General features: G+C 43.6%; 1 protein-coding gene across 4 annotated transcripts in view; it reads left to right on the forward strand.

Annotated features, from left to right (window-relative positions):
- Positions 1–25,424, forward strand: part of Irf2 (interferon regulatory factor 2) — a 107,857-nt gene that overhangs the window by 61,738 nt on the left and 20,695 nt on the right. For all 4 annotated transcript variants that reach the window (XM_021170349.1, XM_021170350.2, XM_029480812.1 and 1 more), the window contains 4 exons: positions 4,449–4,548; positions 5,204–5,380; positions 5,687–5,733; positions 16,730–16,847. In XM_021170349.1, the coding sequence (XP_021026008.1) occupies positions 4,449–4,548; positions 5,204–5,380; positions 5,687–5,733; positions 16,730–16,847 (442 nt within the window). The remainder of the gene's footprint in view (positions 1–4,448; positions 4,549–5,203; positions 5,381–5,686; positions 5,734–16,729; positions 16,848–25,424) is intronic.

The raw sequence follows: 25,424 nt of genomic DNA on the forward strand, positions 1-25,424 counted from the left end.
TGCCTTTTTCTTCTTTCCTTAGTTCCTGGCAATGCTGAGCCACCTTTAGCCTCCACCAAAGCTTCTACAGGAAGCTTGGGGCTTCCTGGGCATTCGGTATAAATGGGTCCATTGGATGTTTGTTCCCTCTGTGTTCCTTTGGTTGTGTCTGGGTTATTTTTGTTAGAACCATCTTTAAAAAGTCCACCCATATTGTTGTATGTGTCAGTACCTCGTTCCTGATCTGTATAAATTAAATGGAATGATATCCAATGACATGCAAGGAGTTTAGTAGAGTGATAGTCCTCTGTATGCACACCCCACACTTGGTTTCTGGGTCCATCAGCTGGTGGGCGTTTGGACTGCTTTCATTTTCGGGCTGTATAAGTATGTGTATATCCACGTATCAGTTTGTGCTAAGTACTTATAATTCTTTGAGTACACATCCAGACATTAAGCAAATCTGTGGCGTTGCCACCGTTGTGTGCTCACCTTTCTGAGGAGAGGCCAGATTGTTTCCCACAGTGGCTGTGCTAGCCCACGCTCCCCCGCAGTGAAGTCTCCTGGTCCCACTTTGTAATCTTCTAGTTTTCCTTTATTCCCTCTCTCGCCATTCTGGTGTTTGTTGTTTTAGTTTACACCTCTTTAGTGATTGGTAACAACCAGCACATTTTCATGTATGTATACCTTTTTAAATTTAATTTTTATTTTTTCGGTTCTTTATTCATGTATGCGCACACACCCGCAAACATGCAGTGCTTGAAAAGATGTTTCCTTGCGAATTCAGGTTGTGTTACGTCAGAATTCGTTTCATCTAGAAAACCTTCTGTACTTATTCTCTGATGGTTTCATACATGTCAACAGTATATCTTGATCACATCCATTCCTCATATCCCTCCCACTCCTCCTGGAACCTACTCTGATCTTCATGTTCACTCTTTTTGTTTAAACCATTCATGGAGTTTTGTTAGTACCACCCACAAGTACACAGGTATGGGGCCGTCAGCTAGAGCATGAGCGATATCTTAGCAACCATACCTCCAAAGAAAGATGGCACTCCTTCCTGACCAGCAGTCAACTGTCAAATTGCTCCTCAGCCAGGGTGAGACTTTGTGAGCCTGTCTCCCCTCCGTTCTCAATGTTGACTGGCTTGGTCTTGCATGGCAGACATAGCTGGGGCTAGTTCACAGGTCTAACAGTCATGATGTGTCTCGACACTTCTCTCCATTCTCCCAGTGTCACAGTCTTTCTGCCCCTTTGTCCACTTTGTGCCACTGCCTGAGTTTTGAGGCACTTGATGTGGATAACTCATTTGGGACCAAGCACTAAATGGTCACTTATTCTTAGTGGCTCTGAAAGTTACATTGGGTGCTGCCCACTGTACAAAGGAACTTCTCTAGCCAAGACTGGGAGCAGCACTATTCTGTGGCTGTAAACAAAAATATTTAGAAGGCAGTCTGGAAACACGTCAATTTAGGAAAAAAATGTCCTGGGTTCCCAACCAGGGCCTGCGACTTTTGCCCAGGTTTACAATAGCAGACGCAAATCTGCACCTGTGGAGCAGGTCTCAAATGCAAGCAGAGAGAAGCTGGTTACTGACATTGCTGTCACACTGCGCCAGTGGACACGTTCCCTGGCTGCTCTGCTTTATAGCATGCAGAGTCCAGTGCTGGACCACGGACGGTTTAAGACATTGATGTGTTTTCTCCCTGGCATCTCTGTAGCACCTTGCAGCATTCTGAAATCTAGGCATCAGGGAATCCTTCCCATCAGGTCAGGTCCTTTTCATTCGCATTCATTTTCACATGAAAATAAGAAACCTCATTAAGTAATTTTGCTCTCGGATTTTTCATGCACATTAAAAAATTAAAATTCCACTCAGCCTTCTTAGGATCCCCCTCTCCGTTGGCCCACCTGTGGGCATCACATGCTGAACAGTGAAGAATATGAAAATAGCTGTAACTTTCAGTTCTCCTTTATTAACTGCCTGTTATAAATACAGTCAGTTTCCCCTCTCTAATAACAGTTATGGAAACTCTCCAGCATTTTGAAATATCGTCAGTTCAGTCTGTGAGTGGTTTTGTGTACAGTTCTCAAGTCCCTTAGAGACAGCTGGGTCCCTTTCTAGAGCTCACTGTGTGAGATCAGGTGGTGGAAATTCCCTCCTGACCTTCGTTTTCTTCCCCACTGGATGATGCTGGCATCCCTGGTATTTAGCAATTATCTGGAGTCCCCACAAACTTGAAGGAAGGAAGGAAGGAAAGAAGGAAGGAAAAGAAAAAAAATACCTCTCCCCCAACCTCCACCACATTCCTGGGCTTTAATCGCCATAGAATCCCAGTCAACAGGACAGAGAATCCAAATTAAAAAGGTGAGAGACTGTGTGTGGGGTAATAGGGGGTCACATGACCTTGGCTTTGGTTTTAGATACTTCGACCCCAAGAGCTCCTTGGTAAAATAATTGATTCCTTTCTTCAGTTTCTCACTTGTAAGATTGAAATCATAAGCTTAACTCCCTAGGCAATAACAAGAAACAAAAATGAGTCTCATGTGCACGTGCACAGTCAGATGTTCAGTGTGCAGGCATGTTTGGTGTGCAGGCATGGTCAGAGGGCAGGCATGGTCAGTGTGCAGGTATGGTCAGTGTGCAGGTATGGTCAGTGTGCAGGCATGGTCAGAGGGCAGGCATGGTCAGAGGGCAGGCATGGTCAGAGGGCAGGCATGGTCAGAGGGCAGGCATGGTCAGAGGGCAGGCATGGTCAGAGGGTAGGCATGGTCAGTGTGCCGGCATGTTCAGTGCGCAGGCATGGTCAGAGGGCAGGCATGGTCAGAGGGCAGGCATGGTCAGAGGGTAGGTATGGTCAGTGTGCAGGCATGGTCAGAGGCCAGGCATGGTCAGAGGCCAGGCCTACCCACCTTCCTTTCACACATGGAATTTCACTATGAGTAGGACCTTTTTCTGGAACATTAGTTTCTGCATGTGTTTGCTAGGTTGATTGAAGCCATTGTGAGTTGTGGTCAGAAAGGTAGAGTCTAGTATAAAGTTTATATTGAAATTATTGCCAAGCTGGCTATCTTTGCATTTCTTTCTACTATGTCCAAGACAGTACCTAGACCTGAGAGGGATTAGAACAGTATATGCACGTGTGCACACACATACATGTGCACACACATACATGTGCACACACATACATGTGCACACACATACATGTGCACGAGTGCACACACACACACACACACAAACACACACACACACACACAATGCAAAACTGAAGTTACTTGTTTCCTGAAGCAGGGGTTTCCAATACACTAGACATTCCTTTAGCGGCACGACAAGAAGTAATGATCAAATGCTTACTAGAAGTTTCAGCCAGAGACTCATTGTCAGTCGAAAGGCGAGGGGGACAGAGAAGCATGGAACAATACATTGTAGAGAAAACCTTCACCTTTGGCCTTATAATATACGTTTTTGTTTTGTTTCGTTTTGTTTTGTTTTCTGTCAGGCCATGCAAGATTCTAAATTTCCTTCTTGTCAGATCATTAGAATTAGGGACCCAGTGGGGCACTGGGATTGTTAAATTTTATTTTACTTACGTGTTCTTTAAGTTGTGTGCATTGCATGTGTACAGCATGCTCACGGGGTTCCTAGTGTGCGTGTATAATGGCCGTCCTCATCAGTAGCTCTGCACCTTAGATTTTGAGACAGTGTCTCTCACTGAACCTGGAGCCTCCTGACGGGGCAAGACTGAGCATGCGCCAGGGATCTTCTGGTCTCAACTTTACCAGGACTAGGATTACAGGCTGTGCTGGATAGACTTATGTCAACTTGTGAGAAGCTAAAAAATCTTCTGAGAAGAGGGAACCTAGTTAAGAAAATGCCTCTGGCTATCTGGCTATAGACAAGGCTGTAGGAATTTTCTCGATTCGTGATTGATACAGGAGGATCCAACCCGTTGTGGGTGGTGTCATGGGTGGGCTTGTGGTCTTGGGCTCTGTAAGAATTCAGGCTGAACAAACCAGGAGGAGTAAGCCTCACTCCTCCATGGCCTCTGTATCAGCTCTTGCCTACAGGTTCCTGCCCTGTTTGAGTTCCTGTCCTGACTCTCTTCAATGATAAACAGTGATATGGATGTGTAAGCCAAATAAACTCTTTTTTTTTCCCACTTTGGTCATGGTGTTTTATCCCAGCAATAGTAACACTAAGACATAGGCACGCACCGCACCTAGCTTTTTATGTGGGTGTTTATACTTGGGTGTTCATGTTTGCATGGTGAGCACTTAGCCAACGGAGCCAACTTCCCAGCCCATGGGCTTGTCAGACAGTCACTCCCTGCAGACACTCAACAGACCCAGTTTTGCTTAGCTGTGAAGTTGAGCACTAGGACTTTAGACGCAGCCCATGTGTCTTCAGTCAAAGCCCATGCCTTGCTTCAGTGTGGACCTAACTTTTTTTTCCCCTTTCATTTCAGGAGAAGAAGATTTTCCAGATCCCCTGGATGCATGCAGCTCGGCACGGATGGGACGTGGAAAAGGATGCTCCACTCTTCAGAAACTGGGCGATCCATACAGGTGTTAAACCTTGCCTTGTTTATTCACACAGTTGCTGTTGTGTAGTTCTGTTTTCATTATACAATTACCCCTGGCTCATGATCTTGTGAGGATAGCTCTGAAAATCCCCGTGATCTAGGAGATGTACGAGTTGTATAGACTGCATCCCTCAGAAGACGTGATGTCCCAGCCATCTCAGAAGTTCCCAGTCTTTAAATTTCCCATAGACATGGTACTCTGATAAGTTCCTCATGGTGACCAGGGGAAGTTAGCACTATTAACATATAGTAATACATTGATTTATTACAAAAATTCTGCAAGGACATATCTTTAGATGTGGACCTTTTATTTCATATTGGAATCTCGTCAATTCTACTTGTTGGCATTCTAGTCTTGTGTATAGTTGGCATCTCAATTCTACCATTTTTATTTTCCCCCTCAAACTATATGGTAGAGCCAGAGTGACCATCTTGTCACGGTGTGGCTTCCATTGTCTAGGCTTTTAAAAATAAAATGCCAGCACCTTAGAAATGTCTCAGCAAAGTGGGATTGTTCCAGCAAAGCACCTAGAACAGAAAGGCTTTTTGCACCTCCCCTCCTTCCCAGCAGGACTGGTAGACATCCCCTCTTGTCTAATGTCCCTCCCCCTTTTCCTTATCTTTGGCTATTTTGCTAGGAAAGCATCAACCAGGAATAGATAAACCAGATCCAAAAACATGGAAAGCAAATTTTCGATGTGCCATGAATTCCCTGCCCGACATTGAGGAAGTGAAGGACAGAAGCATAAAGAAAGGAAACAATGCCTTCAGAGTCTACCGGATGCTGCCCTTATCTGAACGACCTTCCAAGAAAGGTAAAGCTGTTTACCGACTAAATAAACGATCCCTCAGTGTCCCTAACAGTACCATTTTGGTTTTCTCATTTCTGCCTCTGTCATCACTTTTCAGGGTAGAATACTTGTCCACTCTAGAGGAGATAATCCTCTCTTTACTGGCCTTGGAAAAATGACTTTCAAGGCACCAAAGGCAAAAAAGAGGCCTTTGGAATTTTGATCTCATATCAATGAGGCAGCGGGTTTCAGAAAGAATGTCATGTAAGAACGTCCATGTTTCTCTGTCCTTCCATGAATTGATCCAGAACTACCTTTCTGTTGCCACAGGAAAGAAACCAAAGACAGAAAAAGAAGAGAGAGTTAAGCACATCAAGGTAATCTTTGGTTGTCTAGAAAGCCCCTGTTGTGACCGTATCGTCATGGTACCTGATCTGTCTCATCAGGACCTTGGCGGAGGCTTTGGCCTTTCTCCTTCTGCTATTGTGTTTTACATGCTTTTGACATCTCCTCCCCTGCATGGACCCACCTGCAGACACAAGTCCACAGATACTTTGCCTAGTCCAGCGTCCCAGAGAAAAAGGTGCAGATGACGCCACTGATCCGCAGAGCTTGGCAGTCCCATGTCTCAGCTCCAGCCACCAGCTTGTATCTAATGCTGTGAAATATGACTTTAGAAACATGTTTGAAAATTAGAGAAATTTTTTTTATCTCTAATAGAGATGTATTAACTCCTTATCTGTCACAAGCCATTAGGTTGGGGACACAGTAGTTCGTATGCTCCATTAGCAAGCGTTTCAGTGGTTTATTCTCTGCTTTGTGAGCGAATCATCCCCTATAAGTCCCAGGAGTTTTCCATGGAGACAGGTCTGTAGGCTTAAGGTTTTCAGTTGACTAGGTTGGTCTAACCACACCCCTATATTTCAATGATCTTAGTGCATAGAAGGTGTAGCCCTTGTAAAATACGGAGGAAGGTGTCAAATAATCCCATGCCCAACTGGGGAGGTCCATCAGTTGTTAAGCAAAGAGCACAGAGCACAGTTAGAGACCCAAAGACCACCCAAGAGATGATATAAGTGCCTGGCTTCTATGTACAGAGTAAGGGACTGAAGTATGAGTTGACTGGCTTTTGTGTAAGATCCCATGGCTCTGTAGAACTGAACTTGAAGTGGATGTAGGACATTCTGATTTATCTTTAAACAAAACAAAACAAAACAAAACAAACATGAAGGGACATAATTTAGGTATCGCATTAGACTTCAGAAGGGATAGCATCCTGTGTGTGCCATGAGGGTGCTTGGCTGCTCTCCAGGATTCTCCACCCCTGTCAGGTACCTTCATGGAAAATGTAGTAGTGTCTGTGTAGAACCTATCCACATCTTCCATCTACTTTAAATTACCCCTTGGTTACTTTTAATACCTAATATGATATGAAAGTTGTTGTGTTTTATCATTTAGATAACAATAAGAGGAAAAGGTCTATATATGTTTTGTACAGACCAGTGATTGGATGAATATGTGGGGAATATGTAGGTCTAGAATTGTGAATACATACGGCTGTCTGTTGTTAGACTTTTTTTTTATGTGTGTAGGCTGCCTACATGTATGTCTGTGCACTATGTGCATGCCTGGTACCTGCAGAGGCCCCAGATCCCTTGGAGCTGGAGTTAAGGACAGTTGTGAGCCTCCATGTAGATGCTAAGAGTTGAACCCGGGTCCTCTCGGAGAGTAGCGGGTGCTCGTCACTGTGAAGGCATTCCTCCAGCTCCTGTAGTTAGAGTTTGAGGGAAATCTTAGCTAGCTGTTCAAGGTTGAGAGATGCTTATCTCTGTAATGGAAAATAAATATTTTTAGGTAGACTAGCAGTGACACTTTGTTTCGTTTTTGATGTTTTAAAGTTTCTGATTTATTTTAAAAATAGTACCAGACTGGGGACTCAGTGATTAAGACTGTGTCTAGGGGACCCGAGTTTGGTTCCCAGCACCTATGTCAGGTGGCTCCCAACTACCTTTAACTTCAGCTTCAAGAGATCCAAAGCCCTCTCTGGCCTCTACAGACATACACATTTCTCTCTCTCTCTCTCTCTCTCTCTCTCTCTCTCTCTTCCCCCCCATCTCCCCCTCTCCCTCACACACATGCCTAAATAAATAATTAAATAAGTAGCATAGGATTAATGATGAATTTTGTTGTCATTTTTATTGTGGAACATTTCTATACATGTAGGAAGGAGTAAGATTTACTGTAGATCCCCCTCTAATTGTAACATCAATCAATTCTTGACCAGATTTGCTTCATCAGTGCTTCCATCCTTTCCCTCACTTTCAATATCATCATAGATACTTGACCCATTTTGACTACAGAAACAATTTGTGATAGTTGTCAAAATATTTTCAGGCAAATCTCAAATATGATGTTTCTTCCGTAAGCATTTCACTATATATTTTTAAAAGTACATGCCCTTTAAAAATACCATGCTGTCATTATTTTAGCTGATGAATTTGACAGGAATCCCTCCGTATCGTTAAATATCTAGCCAATGCTCAGTTTTCCTATTATCACAGAAATGGTACTACAGTTTTATATATATATATATATATATATATATATATATATATATATATACACACACACATATATATCTGTAACATAGTTATACATATATATGTATGTAATATATATTTTATATATGTCTATTTATATCTGTATATATAACCTTAATTAATACCCATACCATCAGCTGGGTGTGGTAGAGAACACATATCTGTAATCCCAGCATCCAAGAGACTAAGTTAGGGAGATCTTGAGGGTGATTGTCCTGCACCATATAATTTGAAGAAAACTTTGTTTCGGAAAAGAAAGAGAAATTTACCTGAGAACCCCATAGGAACTTTTTGCTGTATCTCAAGAATTTTTCTTTTTTAAAAATAATGCCTTTTAATGGTTTATTTTTACTTCCTGTGCATTGGTGTTTGGCCTAGGTGATGTCCGTGTGAGGCAGTCAGATCTGGAACTGGAGTTGCTGACAGTTGTGAGCCGCCGTTTGGTTGCTGGGAATTGAGCCCGGGGCCTCTGGAACCCAGAATTTTCTTTCTTTGCTTGCTTGGTTGGTTTTTCTTTGAGACACAGTGTCACTGTGTAGCCTAGGCTAGCCCCAGACTTGCAGCAGTTCTCTGCCCTTAGCCTGTCTAGTACTGGATCATGGACCAGAGCCACCACAGCCACCGTGAGTGGCCTTGCTTTCAGTCTAGGGACATTTCCTACGTCTCTTTCTATAAAACAAAACAAAACAAAACACAGCATTATTTTCTCCCTATGATTATAAAAAAACTAATTATTAGCCAAACTGTTTTCCATGGTGATATTTTTAGACCTGCATTTTGAGTGTCCCAAATATATCTCTACATCTCAGTAAGAGATGTATAACTTTTTTTTTTCTGCCACAAATACCTAGTTTGAAGAATTCACTGCACTCTTAGGTGTAATTGTCTCATATTTAGTATGTTCACAGCATTCAGTGACTAGCATAGAGCAAACTTTACATATCTGATAACTGAGTGGATGCATGAATATTTATTAAAAAACACACAGATATATTTATTCTGTATGGTGGGAGTCAGGGGCTTACATTAGAGTACAGATTTAATTCCATAATTGCAGCTAGTAGAAAAACAACCACAGAATAACATTTACTTTTCACTATATTTTTCCCCCATGTAACCACTGTATTCCATTCAGTATCAAATACCAAAGATTATATGGCTGGCTGTTACGTTATGTCTCTTTAAGACAGACACACTACTTCCGGTGAAGCAGTCAAGGCTGAGACATGCAGCATCCCGGGGCTGTAGGAGTGTAAGGAAATGTGCTTCCTAGGATGGGTGGCATGTGGGGGGCCGCGTAAGAAAAGGGTAGCTTTGGTTACATCAGCCTCGTGGGGCCACTAAAATGTGGTAGGCACAGCCCTGGTGAGACTTAGCCATGTTGATCCAGGAAGTGAGCGGCCTTAAATGAAGCCACGTGGGTGGAGCTCCTGCTCAGGAGCATCTGTTATGAAATCCTTGTGTAACAAAGCTATGATTAACACTGTGTTCCTCAAGGGACATTGTTCCTTCAGCGGAAGGCTGATGAATCATACTTAGTACAGCCTAACCTTTGGATATAGCTATCTTTTGCATTTGTCTTGCATGCAGTGTTACAGTAGAACGTGTATCAGGCCGGTGGGTTTTTCCCAATTCTGGGGTTTATAGGTGCTAAAAGGCATTGATCGATCTGTAGAATGATTCCAAAGTTAATTCCACGATGGCTTTGGGATCATTACAGTTAAAAGATTGTCTTTAATAAAGGATTAATAGTTTACTTTTTTGTTAAAAGTCTAAGTATGTAAGCTGCGCCAGGTGATGGCGTATGCCCCGTAATCCTAGCAACTGGGAAGTGGAGGTAGAGGGGTCAGGAATTTGAAGGTAAGCCTAGGCTGCATAGGAAGTTTGAAGTCAGCCTGTGCTACAATAAATCCCGTTTCATAAAATAAAACAACCACCAACCGTACTGGGCCACGGACACATTCACTGTATGTTCCTTGCTGTTTCAGAAAATAGTTTCTCTAAGGATCCGTGGCTGTATAGCAGAAGTGGAAATAAGGGAGGACGTTGTCAGAGTTAAAATGGAGTCACTGGGCATGGTAGTGTTTTCCTGTCAGTCTGGCCTTGACAAGGCTGAAGCAGGGGGATATTAAGTTGAAGGCAAGTCTGGGCTTCAGGATAAACCCTTATCTCAAACCAAGATGAAGTTGGTTGTGCCAGCTCTTCCCAAAGTCAAGGGGTTTAAAGAAAATGCTTTTTATGCATGGATAGCTGACAATAAATATGTTCTAACTTTCCTTTATTCCAACCTGTGCTCATCTAAACACAGACAAATTCCACCTCAAACAGAAACTGGGGCGTTGTAACTGGCTTGGCAGAAATGAAGGTATTTTGAAGAGAAGTGACCAGACAATTCAAACAGTAAACCCCAAAGAAATGGGACGTTTCCCCAGAAATCTCTTGCAGGGAGAAGGAAAAGCCCCCAACCAATGGGGAAACTTGTCTCCCAGTGAGATTTCACACCATCCTAATAATTTGTTAGACCACGTTTTCATCTTGAAGCCTGTTCTGCAAGCCATGTTTGGTCGCCCATCTTCAATAGCCACTTAAAAGAGCCAAATTAATAGTAGAAAGCAGAAAATTGAGTTTTTTTTTCAATATGACAACATTGGGGAGAAGAACAGAAAGATCCAGTGAACCCTGAGGTCCATCTTTAAGAACCTGAAAGGCCACCATCTTCAGGGTCCAGAAAGGCAATAAAAGTTTAAATAGAAGACAGAGAACATGAGCATCTATCTACACAGTGCTGGTCAAGGTGTGGTCCTGCCCACCACTGACCCATCATTTTATGGGCTTCAGTTACATTTTGTAAGGTCATCTAATTGGAAGAGCTACACCTCTAAAATATCTTCATTTTTATCACTGTCTGTCTGAGAGTATATTCTGTGTGCTCAGGGGGCCATACATCACTAAAATAAACTGCCTCTGTGGCGCTACCTGTCTAACCTAAGAAAATTAGAATAAGAGAAACATTAGTAAGCAGTCTCAGACTGAACAGTGAATGTATGCATTTCAAAAAATACCATGGAACAGATTGCTCTGTTACAACAGATTGCTCTGTTCCATATAGGCAAGACCAAGGACGATAAGGCTAACAGTAGGCAGGGTGGTAGGTGTTGACAATTTTTAGTTCCTCTAAATGATACTATTCCCTTATTTAGCTCTTCCTGTGATGGTCCGAGTTTTCCCCTTTTCCCTATCTAGGAAGTACAGGCATAGGGGATGAGTCATTTTCCCAACATGGCATGGCTTTCTGGAGTTTGAGGACTCTTTTGGAAGCTGCAGAACTTGAGCCTGACCCTGGGGAGGGAAATGTGGCCCAGACCAGATAATGCTCATTCCTTAGGAGGGGATGCTTCACGTGTGAAGGCCTAGAGGTCAGCGTTATTTGGTTTCCTCTGAATGAATATGGAAACTGGCTTAATTTAATCAGGGGCATTGTGTGGAGAACAATGGAAAATAAAGATGCCCAGGTAAGATGGATATGAACGAGTGCTTCCTGCCTGGGGGCGCGGGGTGGGGGTGGGGGGTTTGGTTGCAGATGAAAACACCAGCATTTCCAAGTCAACGCATCAGTGTTCCCATGGAAACAGAATAGAAAGGGGCGTAATGTCATTTGGTGGAAGTCACTGGTCTGTGTTCGTTCCGAGGGCAGCCATGGTTAGAAATTACAGAATAGCTAGTGTCCATTCTGCAGACCTTTCTCACAAGAGTGTTTCCTGCAGCGGTACATTCCTGATTAGACAGGACGATTGGGGCAGCAGCAGCTCCTTCCTTGCTTGGGAAAACTCTTCAGGTTTGAGACTGCGATGACCAGAGAACCTGTATCGGAGGGTGACTTGAAATCACATCAGAGCTGCTTTGGATAAAGCCAGCTAGGAAGATGAAGCAGGTTAGGAGCTATCCATCACTGGCCATTCCCACCCCCTCCCCTGCTGGTGGACTAAGTCACTTCTGCGGACACAGAAAGGGAGAGCTTTCATCTTAGAGGAAAGAAAACATAGTTTATTCTAGAGCTAAATTTGAGTGAGCATGGCTCTGGAACGTAGATTTAGGTCACTCCAGATTCCATGTTCCACCCTGGAAGCAGTTTTGTGAGGTTTTATAGTTATGCAGAGTCAAGAAAATCCTAAGTCATGGCAAATTTAAACCACATTGGTGGGTGCCTCAGAGAGGCTTTCTCGGTGGTCAGGGGAACCTTTCCCATCGGCCTCCTATCTGATGGCATTCTTACTTTGGGAGATGTTAGAAGCTAGTGTTGTGTTGTGAGGCAACATAGTTCAAAAAGTGTTTATTGACTAGTTCCACCATGTTGGTTCTGACACAGTGTGAGCAAGAATAGCTATCCTTAAGGAAGCTAAAGCTAGCTCGAGATGAGCTAATTAGTCCTGCAGCATTTCAGTCTCCTTATCTTACTGAAGTTCTACTCAGTGTATCAGTTCTCTCTTAGACGCAGCTCCTTGCCAGGAAGTCTTGTTCACACTTCTTTAGGAAATCAAGTTGAGCTACTTGGGGCAAAGTTTTGGAGCCCAGTGGATCAAGGTAAAAGGAAGAAAATAGCAGCCTACACAGTAACAAGTATAGACAAAGATGGTGACCGTTGGGATGGAGCCCAGGGGACATTGCTTCAGAGTATGGAGCATGAAGACAGGAGCAGTTAAAAGAGGAAGATATAGAGAAGGAATACTAGGCCTGGAGCTTGTTTGTGAGTGAAATGACATCTGGCAAGCAGATGTCATGCTGAGTGTCTGAGGCCCAAAGGTGTGACCCTTTATTCCAGAATGACATTGGAAGTCTTGAAAAAAGGCCCTTTTCCAAGACAGAAATTCTCTGAGATGTAGGGAAAGAAAAGGGAGTGAAGAATTAGCCATGGGAAGCTGGTCAGGTAGAGATGAGTAAAGATGGCCTTCCTTCAGGGAAGGAAAGGTGGAGGCAGACTGGAGGCTGCCTGGCAGCATTTGTTCTCCATGATGCTATGGCTGCTGAGGTGGCCTCGGCACCCTCTAGGGTTCTGTCTCTGCCTTTCTTTATGAAGCTCAGCCTGGCCCTTTTCACAGAGACCTGGAGCCACTCTTAGATTTGAGGTCCTCAGATTGACTTTGAGAGAGTAGTTTGAGATAGGAGGTCGATAGGAGTGGGAAATATACTTAGTGCCATTCTACTAGGCCCTGGGAGGACAGATCTAGACAAAGTGCTTTAGCACAGGGGTGAGGCAGAAGGGACTTAGAGCACATGGGTAAGGTGTTCCACTCACTGGTTCCTCTGTTGCTGGCTCCTCTGTTGCTTTCTCTCACAAGCCCATCTAGCAAGCTAAGGCCAGAGACCAACCAAAGTGACCCTGTGTCATGGGTGTTAAGGATAGCCACCAGTCACTCTTAAAACTCTCTGCGGTACCCATTTCCTTTTACTTAAAAAAATCTTTTAAGCTACACCAGGTCTAGATTCTGTAATTACAGAAGATGTCTTTGAGCCTAAATATTTGGCAGGGTTAATTTGGCACTGCAGAGGGAATCTACCTGAGAGTGAGTTACTTGTTTGTGTTTGTTTGTTTGTTTGTTTGTGTTGGAGTGAGGCCAGAGGCTTAGAAACCAATGTAGCCCCAGGTAAGCTGATTTAGAAGAAAACCTATAGCATGATGCTCAGGTCTCAATGGACTAGGCCCAAGTGCAGGGGTAGAGTGAGGGAGTGTTGAGACAGGCAGAGGTGGGTCCCCAGAGATAACCAGGACAGGCCATCCATCTTTTACACTGCCTCTGCATGTTCATAGAGAGCCATCACCTTTTCCCACAGTTTGGAACCCTTGGGTTTTTAATGTTATTTAGGGTTTTTGTAAAGATGATTGTATTGCATTATTTAGTATCTGTTTGTAGGTCTGTGCATGTGCCCAAACGTGTACAGTGCGTAGTGCCATACACGGTGGAGGTCAGAGAACCCCTCACCTCCTTTATTCTTATTTTTCGACCTCTTAGCTTTTGATATCCCCATTTCTAACTGTTTCAAAATCCTTGGCTGAGTTCTTGAAGAAGCTTCCACACCCTGGAAGGAGACTTGTCAGGGAGCTAGCACAGCACATAATGTTCTACACATCACCATCCTGTCTACTGGAGCACTGCTTCTCAGCCTTCATAATGTTTCGACCCTTTAGTTCCTCGTGGTCTGGAGACCCCCAACAGTAAAATTATTTTCATGGCTACTTCATAGCTTCAAATTTGCTACTTTTGTGAGTCATAATGTAAACATCTGATATGCAGGACATCTGATATCCAGTGACGCGAAGGGGTCATTAACTTCCCCAAGCAGGTCATCACCCACAGGTTGAGAATGGATTCTCTGGGGTGACAGAACCAATGAGAGTCTTCCCAGAGTGGTTGTAGGGAGGAGTAAGACATTAGTTGAATGTTCTGCCCCAGGCAGGACACCAGGTAGGCAGAGAGAGGCAGCAGCCCACTCCATCCATCCTGTTCTCCATCTGATTGGGTGCAGAAGATGAGGCTCCTGCATCACACCAGGCTAAAAGTATCATGATCTTGGAAAATGAACTTAGTGAGTCCTAATTTTTCTTTCACGAGAAGTGACAAAAGTGTCGTTTGTCACCAGTAGCTAAACTATAGATCATGTGAAACACTTAGAGGCCTCTGCTGCAAAGTCGGAATAGTTCTATTTTCAAATAAACGCAAACCTGGCTGTTCTATTACTTTAATAAGAATTCTAGAAATAGAATCACGTGTAAGAAAGGAAACAAAAGGAGAATGCACAAAAGCAGTTCTTCCAGCCCTTTGTCTAGAGTCCTGTACTTAGTTTTCTTGGGGAGGAATTGAGGAAAGGGCGTGGCATAATGGAACGTGGAACATGATTGCGGAGGGGAAAATGGAACAGGGACCATTGGGAGCCTCAAAGAAAAGATGGCGCCCATGGTGAGGTGCGCATGTGCAGTGTCTGCAGGTGATTCAGGCTGTCAAGAGGGAGGCAAAGTCCTCGCTGGCCTGTGGATGGAGCTTAGGGGAAGGGGCTTGAGAAAGGACCCTTGGATATGGGAAGAACAGTTTTACTGGTGACCTTTGATGGTAGCGAGTGTTATTTAAGAATAAATGTCTTGTCTATATTCGTCTCCTTTAAGCTTCTTCTCACCCGTGGCATGGTACCCATTACCATTCTCAGCTGCCATGTGACTACAATGACTCAAGAGGGAATTAAAGGGTTAAATTCAGCCTGTGAGAAGCAGAGGAGCCAGGCTTGGTCACCTGGTCTGATTCCAGAGTCATCTTCAGGGGCTTCATTCTGCAGATGGAGGCAGGACAGGACTATAGGCCTCCCCAAGGGTGTGCATGAGGAGGTGGAGGGAGCCAAGGCAAGCATTTGTCTAGATGTTTGACCATAAAGAAAGGGAAACTGGTAAGATCCCTCCCCCTCTTCCTGAAAGAACAAGCCTTCTATTGGAACTTACTAACAAGGGGGAAATGCAAGACGCTGAGAGAAAGGGGTGAAATTTCTGTTTAGTGGCTCTGCCCTTGGGTCTTTTGGGTATTTGACCTATGGCATAGTGGGTAAACCCTCCAGTTAGGGCTTTTTGTTTGTTTGTTTTGTTTTGTTTTCCTTAAGCTGAGCTGAGCATCAAGTGATGCCCTTCAGATAAAATCATCAAGGGAGTTTGCCAGAGGATCATGAGGACTGTACGGAGTTTGATCTCAATTCCCCAGTGTGACCAATTGATAAGAATGCCCTGGATGCCTTCGAATGCCCAGTACTCCTGACTTTACTGCTTTACCCACAATGCTCCTCTGCTTACAGCCCTGTCTCCACTCTCTTCCTCCAGCTATTTCTTCCATTTTGGATTCCTCGGGAGTTGTCTGCTATGTGGCTTTTGTCTGGCTTATAGCTGTCTTTGAAACAAATGTAGTCTTACCGGAAGGAAATACCCTCATCAAAGTTCTGAGTCTCAATCATACTTTAGAACTGGTTTTCTTTGGTTGGTTGGTCGGTACTCTCAGGAGATGGAGGGTTCAAGTACACTTGAATGAAGAACAGATACAGAGTTCAAACAGGGAAAGAATGTATTCTCCTTTGTCCTCGTCAGTGTCATTATGTAGCCTCTTGGGCTGGGCGGGAGTTTTAGGCACAAGAAGGATGTTAATGTGATGCTGTGGAGGTGGGATTACCTGTCTGGTGATAGGCCAGTGAGAGGAGACTTCAACTAAGGTTGTGGCTCATGTTATCATCCAGCCACCAGTGCAGTGTGCTCAAGTGGCTGTAGCACTCATGTTCTCACTTCCATCTTCCTTGGAGCTCTGGTTACTGGCTCATCACGTAGGCAGAGTTCATTTTAAAGAAGTGGTTGCAAAAGTTAGAAGTGTGCCTTCTCTGCAGTGATCCAGGAGTGGGTTCTCCTGAGTGCCGCCTCAGAGGGGGAGGAGGCTCAGGACCCAGGCAAGGGACTCACAGAACAGTGCTGCGGCTCCGTCCAACCACAGAACAGTCTTTTGTGTATCTGCAGCTGCAGGTATTTCCTGAGGGCAAGCCAGATGTGCTGAGAACATTTCCTTGGAGGAAAAATGAAAGAAACCGAATAGCTAGCTTCTTTAATATCAGGCTGATTTAAAGAGACAGGGGATGCATTTGGGACATGACAGGAATGACTAACCCCAGGATCCAACCAATTAGACCGGGGGAGAATTGAAGCTAAGAAAGGGGAGAGGAAGGAGGTGTTCTCAATTCTTTTTTCTTTTCTTCTTCCTAGCAAGAACCAGTTGAGTCATCTTTGGGGCTTAGTAATGGAGTAAGTGGCTTTTCTCCTGAGTATGCGGTCCTGACTTCAGCTATAAAACATGAAGTGGATAGTACGGTGAACATCATAGGTAAACTGTTTTGACGTCTTCTTTTTATACTCATGAGCAGCCTCTGAGGTCTAAACTCTGTACAAAGAAACAGTAATCTCAAAATAACACAGTCAGTAAGAGGAGGTCTTGGAACGTGTCCAAATCCCAGTGCTAGCCCCTAGGTTTCAGAGCTTCCACGATGAGATATGAAGGTTTGTAGAGGAGTGAGAACCAAGAAAAGAAAGCCAAGCATACAAGCTTCCTCTCTGGTGGCTAGCGGTTAGCCATCAATCATTCTTCATCAATCATTGCCAGCCATGTGGAGAAAATGTCATTTGTTTAACTTGGGAACCAAGGAGAGGAAAGGCCATTTCTGTGGGTCCCCTCAGCGTTGACCTTGTGCACAGCTGCCCAGAGGTGGCACACATTTTATAGGCCAAGAAACTGAGGCACAGAAACCCTCTATCAAAGGACTGACTGGCTCAGTAGATTTGCAGAGACTTTTCCACCCTCGAGATGCAGTTCTGGGAATGAAGTAAACAGGGAGCGGTCTGGGCTCTATTCCTACTTTTGTGGGGAGCCAGTACACAGGCAAAGCCACAGGTAAGCAGAGGACCCCCATTTGTAGTCTGGGATGCAAAGGAAGAAAAGGGAGGTGAGTAGGAATTACCTAGAAACTGAATTTGCATGGGCTGGGCGGGTGTCCTCAGAAGAGTGACCTTCCACCATAGTGCCTGCGTGAGGAGCAGCAGGTGACATGCGGAGGCAGGCAGGATGCTGACAGAAACCCTACAGAAAAGCATCTGAAGGAACAGAAAGCAGCCAGTGTCACGTAGTGTCAGAAGTATGGTGACTGCTCATGACATCCCCTCAGAGACAGCGGTTCTTTGATGGCTGTTGTCAGCTTGACCACATCTGGAATTAACTAAAACCCAAGCAGCTGGGTCCACCTGTGAGGGATTTTTTTCCCCTTAATTAAATCCTTTGAAACAAGAGGACCCACTTTTAATCCCGATTGTTTGAGGTGGGGCAGTCCACCTTTTATCTGGGCCACACCTTCTGCTGGCAGCCTATATAAAGGACCTGGAAGAAGGAGGATCTTTAGTTTTTTGCCTGCTTGCCCTCACCCTCATTGGCAATTCCATTCCTTCACTGGCATTAGAGCCACTTCTTCGGGATTCTGGTACATACTGAAGAACAGCTGAGATATCCATGCTTATGGACTGAACAAATACTAGATTCTTGGACTTTTCATTGGTAGACAGACATTATCGAACTAGCTGGACCACAGTCTATAAGCCACTCTAAAATCCTTTATATGTGTGCATATAAAAATATATGTCTGCATATATATATATATATATATATATATATAATTTTTTTTCTGTTGGTTCTGTTCTTCTAGAGAACCCTGACTAATACAGATTTTGGAACCAGAAATCGCTCTAGAACAACAGAAGTATAATATGCATTTTAAAAATATCTGGAATAGGCTTTTTAATATGGCAATACCTACAGTTATTGAGGCCTCTCCTAGGAATTCAAAGAATATTAAAAGCCCATGATGTGAACTGTTTTATAAACTGAAAGCGATGAGTGCATTTGGGTATCCTAATTCACCAGTTGTGAGAGGCAACAGATTTGGTGGCCCAGGATAGAAAACGTTCGACAGTTTATGGAAAAATAAGGAACACGATGATTGTTGAGTACCCCTAGTCTCTCTAGATCATTTAACAGTGGAAAATAATGAGCTCCAAAATAAATTTAACCACCTGTTAGTGTCTCTGAAGAGTGTGAAGAACAACAGTGTAAAGCTGACCAGCCCCAAATGCACAGAAACAGCCTAAAGGTTTCTAAGTGTGCCCCGATAGAGAATCGTCTCTCTGGCAGCCACAGAGCACAAGTTGCAGAAAATCAAACCAAAGGCCTCATTGTAAGGTTGACTGAGTAACAGTGAAAATTCAAGTCCCAGTCTTGGAGGATGTTGGAGTAAGGACATTAATTGTTCAAGAATGGGATCCTGTAACTTGGGATGGAAGTATGTGGGGAGACTCAATTGAAGTTGAGAACTTTGAGCCCTCAGGTTCTTGAGGGTTTATCTTACCTGAGGTCTTAGTCTCTCTACCCTCAGCAGATAGACTCACACCACCCCCTCTGAAATTTTGCCCTTTTCACCTTTGATCAAGGAAATGAATCCCTCATTGTCTGCTAAACCAGCAGTAACTTTCTCTGAAAGAGATGCCAGCCAAGACAATACTGTTGTCCCTCAGGGCCCACCAATACTTACTTCTAGACCTATAATCAGACTTTAGGTTAAGCAGGCTCCTAGAAGGGAGCCGGATGTGTGGATCACAAGGAAGTGCACCCCATACACTACTAAAGAGTTTAACAAGTTTGCTGATCGTTTATGCAGAACTCTAGGAAATATGTGTGGGGTTTTGTGGGTGTGAGATAACACAGGAGGAACATAAGACTGAGTTTATTGATACGGTCCCTCTGAAGGGAGGTCCTAGGTTTAATATGGAAGTTTGCTCAGTTAAAAGGACTGTGAAAATTTTGTTTGAATGGTTGGTGAAGCACTTGTCAAAAGATGGCCTATCAAGGAGGAATTGGAGGTGTCTGATCTTCCTTGGCTTAGTGTTAATGAAGGGCTTTAATGACTCAGGGAAATTGCAGTGCTAGAGTGGACATGTCATCCTTCACATAGGAAGGCCCGGAAGATGTGCTCTTCACTAGTCTTATGTAAGACGATTAAATTGGTGAGAGGGCCCTGGCATATCTGAAGAGCATTGTTTCCCTTTCTTTCGTGTCAGATCTTAGGGTTGGAAACACTACTGCTCAGTTGGATGAATTAAATGCAGTAGGTTTAATTGGGGCACAAAGGGGCACCGAATAGCCAGAGGTGAGGTGATCGTAATTATCATAATGGCCGGCATAGACCAAGCAATATTCATAGTGGCCTGAGCTATAATGGGTGATGCAGATAAAGTAAATTTTATAATTAGATGACTCATGTGGACTTTAGGTGCTAGCTAATCAATATGGTGTTCCCAGGAATGAAGTAGATAAAAAGCCCACTGCATTTGTAGTTACTATGTGTAAGTGGAAAAATTCTCAAACAAATGAAGGAAAGGTTACAATGGATAGTGGCAAAAGGCAATTCCAGCCTATAAACCAATTTTCAGGCTTCAGCCAGTTTGCAGACCCAGAACCCTTGGAATGAAGGAATGGCCCCTAAGGAAGGATCTTGATAAAAGGCCAAAGAGTTTTCCTGTTAGTCTTTCTCCACTCCTTCCTCCAGAGGGATGTATGGCCTTTAACCAGGGTGACTGTAACGATCAGAAAGGAAACAGAATTTCCAGGGTCTATTGGATACTGGTTCTGAATTGACACTGATTCTGGGAGATCCCAAGAAACATGGTAGCCCTCATGTTAAAGAAGGGGCTTATGGAAGTCAGATGGTTAACAGAGTTTTGGATGAAGTACAACTAACAGACCCAAGAGGTCCCTGAACTCGTCCTGTAGTTCATTTCCCAGATTCAGAATGTGTAATTGGGATAGACATCTAAATAGACATTGGTATGATCCTACACTGGTTCCCTGACCTGTGGAGTGAGGGATATTATGGTTGGAAAGGCTAAATGGAAGCCATTGGAGTTGTCTCCCCAAGGGGAAATAATGAATCAAGGACAATTTCCCATTCCAGAAGGAATTGAAGAAATGAGTGCCACCCTCCAGGACTTGAAATACACAGGGACGGTGGTTCCCACCGCATCTCCCTTTAACTCTCCTATATGGCTAGTGCAAAAGACACTGTATCATGGAGCATGACTATTGAAAACTTAATCAAGTAGTGACTCCCAATTTGCAGCATCTGTACTAGATGTGGTATCCTTCCTTGAGCAGATTAACACATCTTCTTGTACATGGTATGCAGCTGTTGATCTAGCAAACGCCTTTTTCTTGGTACCTGTCCGTGAGGACCATCAGAAGCAGTTTGCCTTCAGTTGGCAAGGCCAGCAGTATATATACCTTTACGGTTTTACTCAAGGACATAAGAACTCTCCAGCCCTGTGTCATAACTTTGTTCAAAGAGATCTGGATCATATTTCTCTTCCAAAAAAAATATCACATTGGTGCACTATATTGATGATGATATGCTGACTGGACCCAATGAGCAAGCGGCAACAACCACTTTGGATTTTTCTGTAACACATTCTCATCAAAGGATGAGAAATAAATTCAACCAAAACTTCAAGGAGTCCAGTGGTGTGTGTCATGTAAAGGTATTCCTTCGTAGGTGAGGAATAAGTTATTGCACTTGGTCCCTGTTACCAACAAGAAAGAAGGGCTGAATGTTACTACTGTTAGTGGATCTGTTTGGATTCTGAAGACAGCCTATTCCTCATGTGGGTATGTTACTCCAGCCTGTATTCCAAGTGATTTGGAAAGCTGCTAGCTTTGAATGAGGTCTGAAAACAGGAGGGGGCTCTTCAACAGGTCCAGGCTGCTTTACCCCCCTCGGACCATATGATCCAGCAGTCTTAGTGGTACTTGAGGTTGTCAATACTGTTTGGAGCCTTTGGCACCCCCTCAGACCATATGATCCAGCAGGCTTAGTGGTACTTGAGGTTGTCAATACTGTTTGGAGCCTTTGGCAGGCCCCTAGAGGTGAATCACAGAAGAGACCTTTGGGATTTTGGAGCAAGGTTCTACCATCATCGGCAGACAACTCTTCTTTCTCTGAGAGACAGCTCTTTGCCTCCTGTTGGGCCTTGGTGGAAACTGAATGCTTGACAGTTGGCCCCAAAGTTAGCATGCAGTCTGAGCTTCCCATCATGAGCTGGGTGTTCTCTGACGCACCAAGTTAAAACAGGGTGTGGACAGCAGAAATCTGTCATCAAATGGAAGTGGTATATATGTGACTAGGCCTAGGAAGTCCTAAAGGCACAAAAATTTACAATAAGGAATTGCTCAAACACCTATGGTGTCTACCCCTGTTACAGTGTCATCTGTTCCCAGGCATCCACATAGAGCCTCATGGGGTATGAATGCCCTATGATCATCCGAGTGAAGAAAAGACGACTAGGGCCTGATTCTACTTGCTATGCAGACATTGCCCAGAGATGGACAGCGGTAGCATTACAACTCCCTTTCTGAGACAACCCTGAATGACATCAGTGAAGGTACATCGTCACAGTAGGCAGAGATTAGGGTAGTGCACATGGTCATACAGTTTGCTTGGAAGGAGAAATGACCAGATGTGAATTGTCACTGATTCATGGGCTGTAGCCAATGGATTGGCTGGATGGTCAGGGACTTGGAAAAAGCAAGGTTGGAAAATTGGTGAGAAAGACATTCGGGGAAGATGTGGCTAGATCTTCTCCAAACGGGGAGGCTATGTGAAGATACTTATGCCCCATGTAAATGATCTTCGAAAGGTGACTTTGGCAGAGGAAGCTTTCAGTAATCAAGAACATAGGATGGCCCATTCTGTGGACAGTCAGCCTCTTCCCTGGCTATCCCTATCATTGCCCAGAGAACCCATGAATAAAGTGGCCCTGGTGCAGAGATGGAGGTTATACATGGGCTTGACAAGGACTTCTACTCACTAAGTTTCACTTGACTACAGCTGCTACTGAGTTTCATATCTATCATCAGAAACCAACACAGAGTCCCAGATACTACACCATCCCCTGGAGTGGCCAGCTAATGACCTGGTGGCAGGTTGACTACATTGGGCCCCTTCCTCTGTGGAAAAGACAATGCTCTGTCCTTACTAGAGTAGCTACTTACTATGGCTATGGATTTGTCTTTCCTTCATGTAATGCTTCTGTCAAAACCATCATCCATGGATTTGCAGAATACATCACTTATCTACCACCACAGTATTTCACATAGTATTGCTACTGATCAAGGAATTTAACTTCACAGCCAGAGAAATGTGATAGTGGTACCACAATTGTGGTCCACTGGTCTTACCATGTCTCCCACCATTCTGAAGCAGCTAGCCTGATAGTTAAAATGGCCTTTTAAAAAACACAGTTGTAGCATTAATTAGGTGGCAGAAGTCTGAAGGTCTGGGCAGGGTTCCCCAGAGGTGCTATATGCTTTGAATTAATGTCTAAGATATGGTACAATTTTCCCATAGCCAGGATTCAGAAATCAGAGAGTAGACAAGGTGGTTCCACTCACTGTCAACCCTAGTGACCCGCAAGGAAAATCTTTACTTTCTGTTCCCATGGCCTTAAAGTCTGCTGGCTTAGAAATTTGTGTTTTAGATGGGAGAGAGCTCCTGCCAGGAGCCACAACAAACATTCCACTGAGCTGGACTCTCAGACTCCCTTCTGCCTACTTAGGGCTTCTGATGCCCTTAAACCAAGGCTAAGAAAGGAATAACATTGTTAGGAGGGGTGATTGATCCAGATTACCATGGGGAAATTGGATTGCCCCTCCACAAGGGAGGTAAGAAGGATTATGTCTGGAGTGTGGGAGATCCTTTAGGGCATCTCTTGGTGCAACCACATCCTGTTATAAAAGTCAGTAGGAAACTACAACAACTTAATCCAGGCAGGATGACAAAGGGCACAGACCCTTCAGAAATGAAAGTATGGATCATTCCTCCAGGAAAAGAGCCAAGACCTGGTGCAACTCTTGCCAAGGGTGGAGGAAATACAGAATGGGTAGTAGAGGAAGGTAGTTATAAATACCAGCCAAGGTCATGTGCCCAGGTGCAGACATGAGGGTGATAATTGACATGAGTATTTCTGTCATATTTTGGTAAGAAGGCATTTGTGCACATATCTGAGTTTTCTGTCCTTGATTTCTTTATCATGCAATTTAACATCAATTAAGAGCATATCAGTGGTCATTGTATTTAAGTTCTCAGATCCCAAAAGAATGTTCGTTAAGGCACATTGCCACCTACTGCAAAATACTTTAATAAGTTTTAGTATGTAAATACTCACTTTTCTACCGATACTTAACATTTTATTTCTAAAATAAAGTATTATTTACCTTTTGTTTTAGCTAAGATATAAATTTTTCCTTAGTCAGAATCATTTTATTATATTTTTATTATTAAAACAAGTTTAAAATCTAAATATATTTTATCATATTTATCCCTTTCCCAAGTCTTTTTACAGCCCAAGTTTGTGGTTATATAAGGGATAATTATATCATAACTATGACCTGGTTAAATATATAATACATTTGTCATTATATGTATGATAGTCATGTCATGTTATGTATAATTATGAGCTGGTTATTGTTTTCATTTGGAAATTAAGCACAACATAAGAAGGTACGATTTCATGTCAAGTTGACTAGGGGTGAACTTTTGGTGGTTATTCATGGCTTTCAACTTGACTATGTCTGTAATGAACCAAAACCCAAGTGTCTGGGTACACTGTGAGGGTTTTTTCTTAATTAAATAATTTGAAGTGGGAAGATCCATTTTTAATCTGAATCTCTGATATGGAATGATACACCTAATCTAGCTCTTTTGAGGTGGGTATGTTCACCTTTAATCTGGGCCACACCTTCTGCTACCAGCCTATCTCAAGGATTGGGAAAAGGAAGATCCTTTGCTTTTTGCCTGCTTGCCCTCACTCTTGCTGGCAAGTCCATTCCTTCAAGGCATTAGAGCCTGCTTCTTCAGTATCTGTATATATAGATATAGAATGGAATATACTGTAGATCAGTTGAGATATTCAGCCTCATGGACTAAACAAATACTGGACTCTTGGATTTTCTGTTAGTAGACAGCTATTGTTGGAGTAGCTGAACCATAGCCTGTAAGACACACACACACACACACACACACACACACACACACACACTTTCAGTTCTGTTGCCCTAGAGAACCTTGACTAATACAAGTAGGCAGGGAACTTAAGTAGATCATGGTAAATAAGAAAGTTGGATTTTATTCAAATTATTGGGAAGGTGTTTCAAATTGAGATTTGGGGGCTGGAAAGTTGTGTCCGCAGTTAAGAGTGCTAGCTGCTCTTTCAGTGGATCAGACTTTGGTTCCTGTTTGAATGCTGGGCAGCTCACAGTAACTGCCTGTAACTCCAGTTCCAGCAAATCTGCAATCCTCTTCTGGCCTTTGGAGGTACCTGCAAACAAATATGTGTGCATATGGATAGACAGACAGACAGACAGACACACATAAACAAACACACACACAAACAAAAAATTTTTTTACATTGAAGCATAATATGGACAATAGAATGCCCCAAAGCAAGCACTGTGCCTTCAGATTTCAGTCAAGTGGGTGGGAAGGGCATTGCATCCCAGGACTATCCTGCTGAGAGGCTATGATAAACAGACTCTGGCGGGGTGCACCTTATAAAGCCAGAGGCCTGGCTGTGAACTTAGCTTGAATCTGGACACAGAATCCAGAGTTGAGGCTGCATGGCCAAGGGATACTTAGTAGTCCATAAAACTTTGCTTCAATCTGGCCTTCTGATGTTATTGAGAACTTGAAAGAACCAACAAAGATACACCACATCTCTCGTATAGGTAGTTTCTGTCGAATTCTTAGCTGCACACTGACTGACAGGAGGCCACAGCCAGAAACTGTCTGTATCTATCACCCCCCTAGATTTTGGA

The sequence above is a fragment of the Mus caroli genome, chromosome 8 (genome assembly GCF_900094665.2).
Source record: "Mus caroli chromosome 8, CAROLI_EIJ_v1.1, whole genome shotgun sequence".
In the NCBI taxonomy this organism is placed as follows: Eukaryota; Metazoa; Chordata; class Mammalia; order Rodentia; family Muridae; genus Mus; species Mus caroli.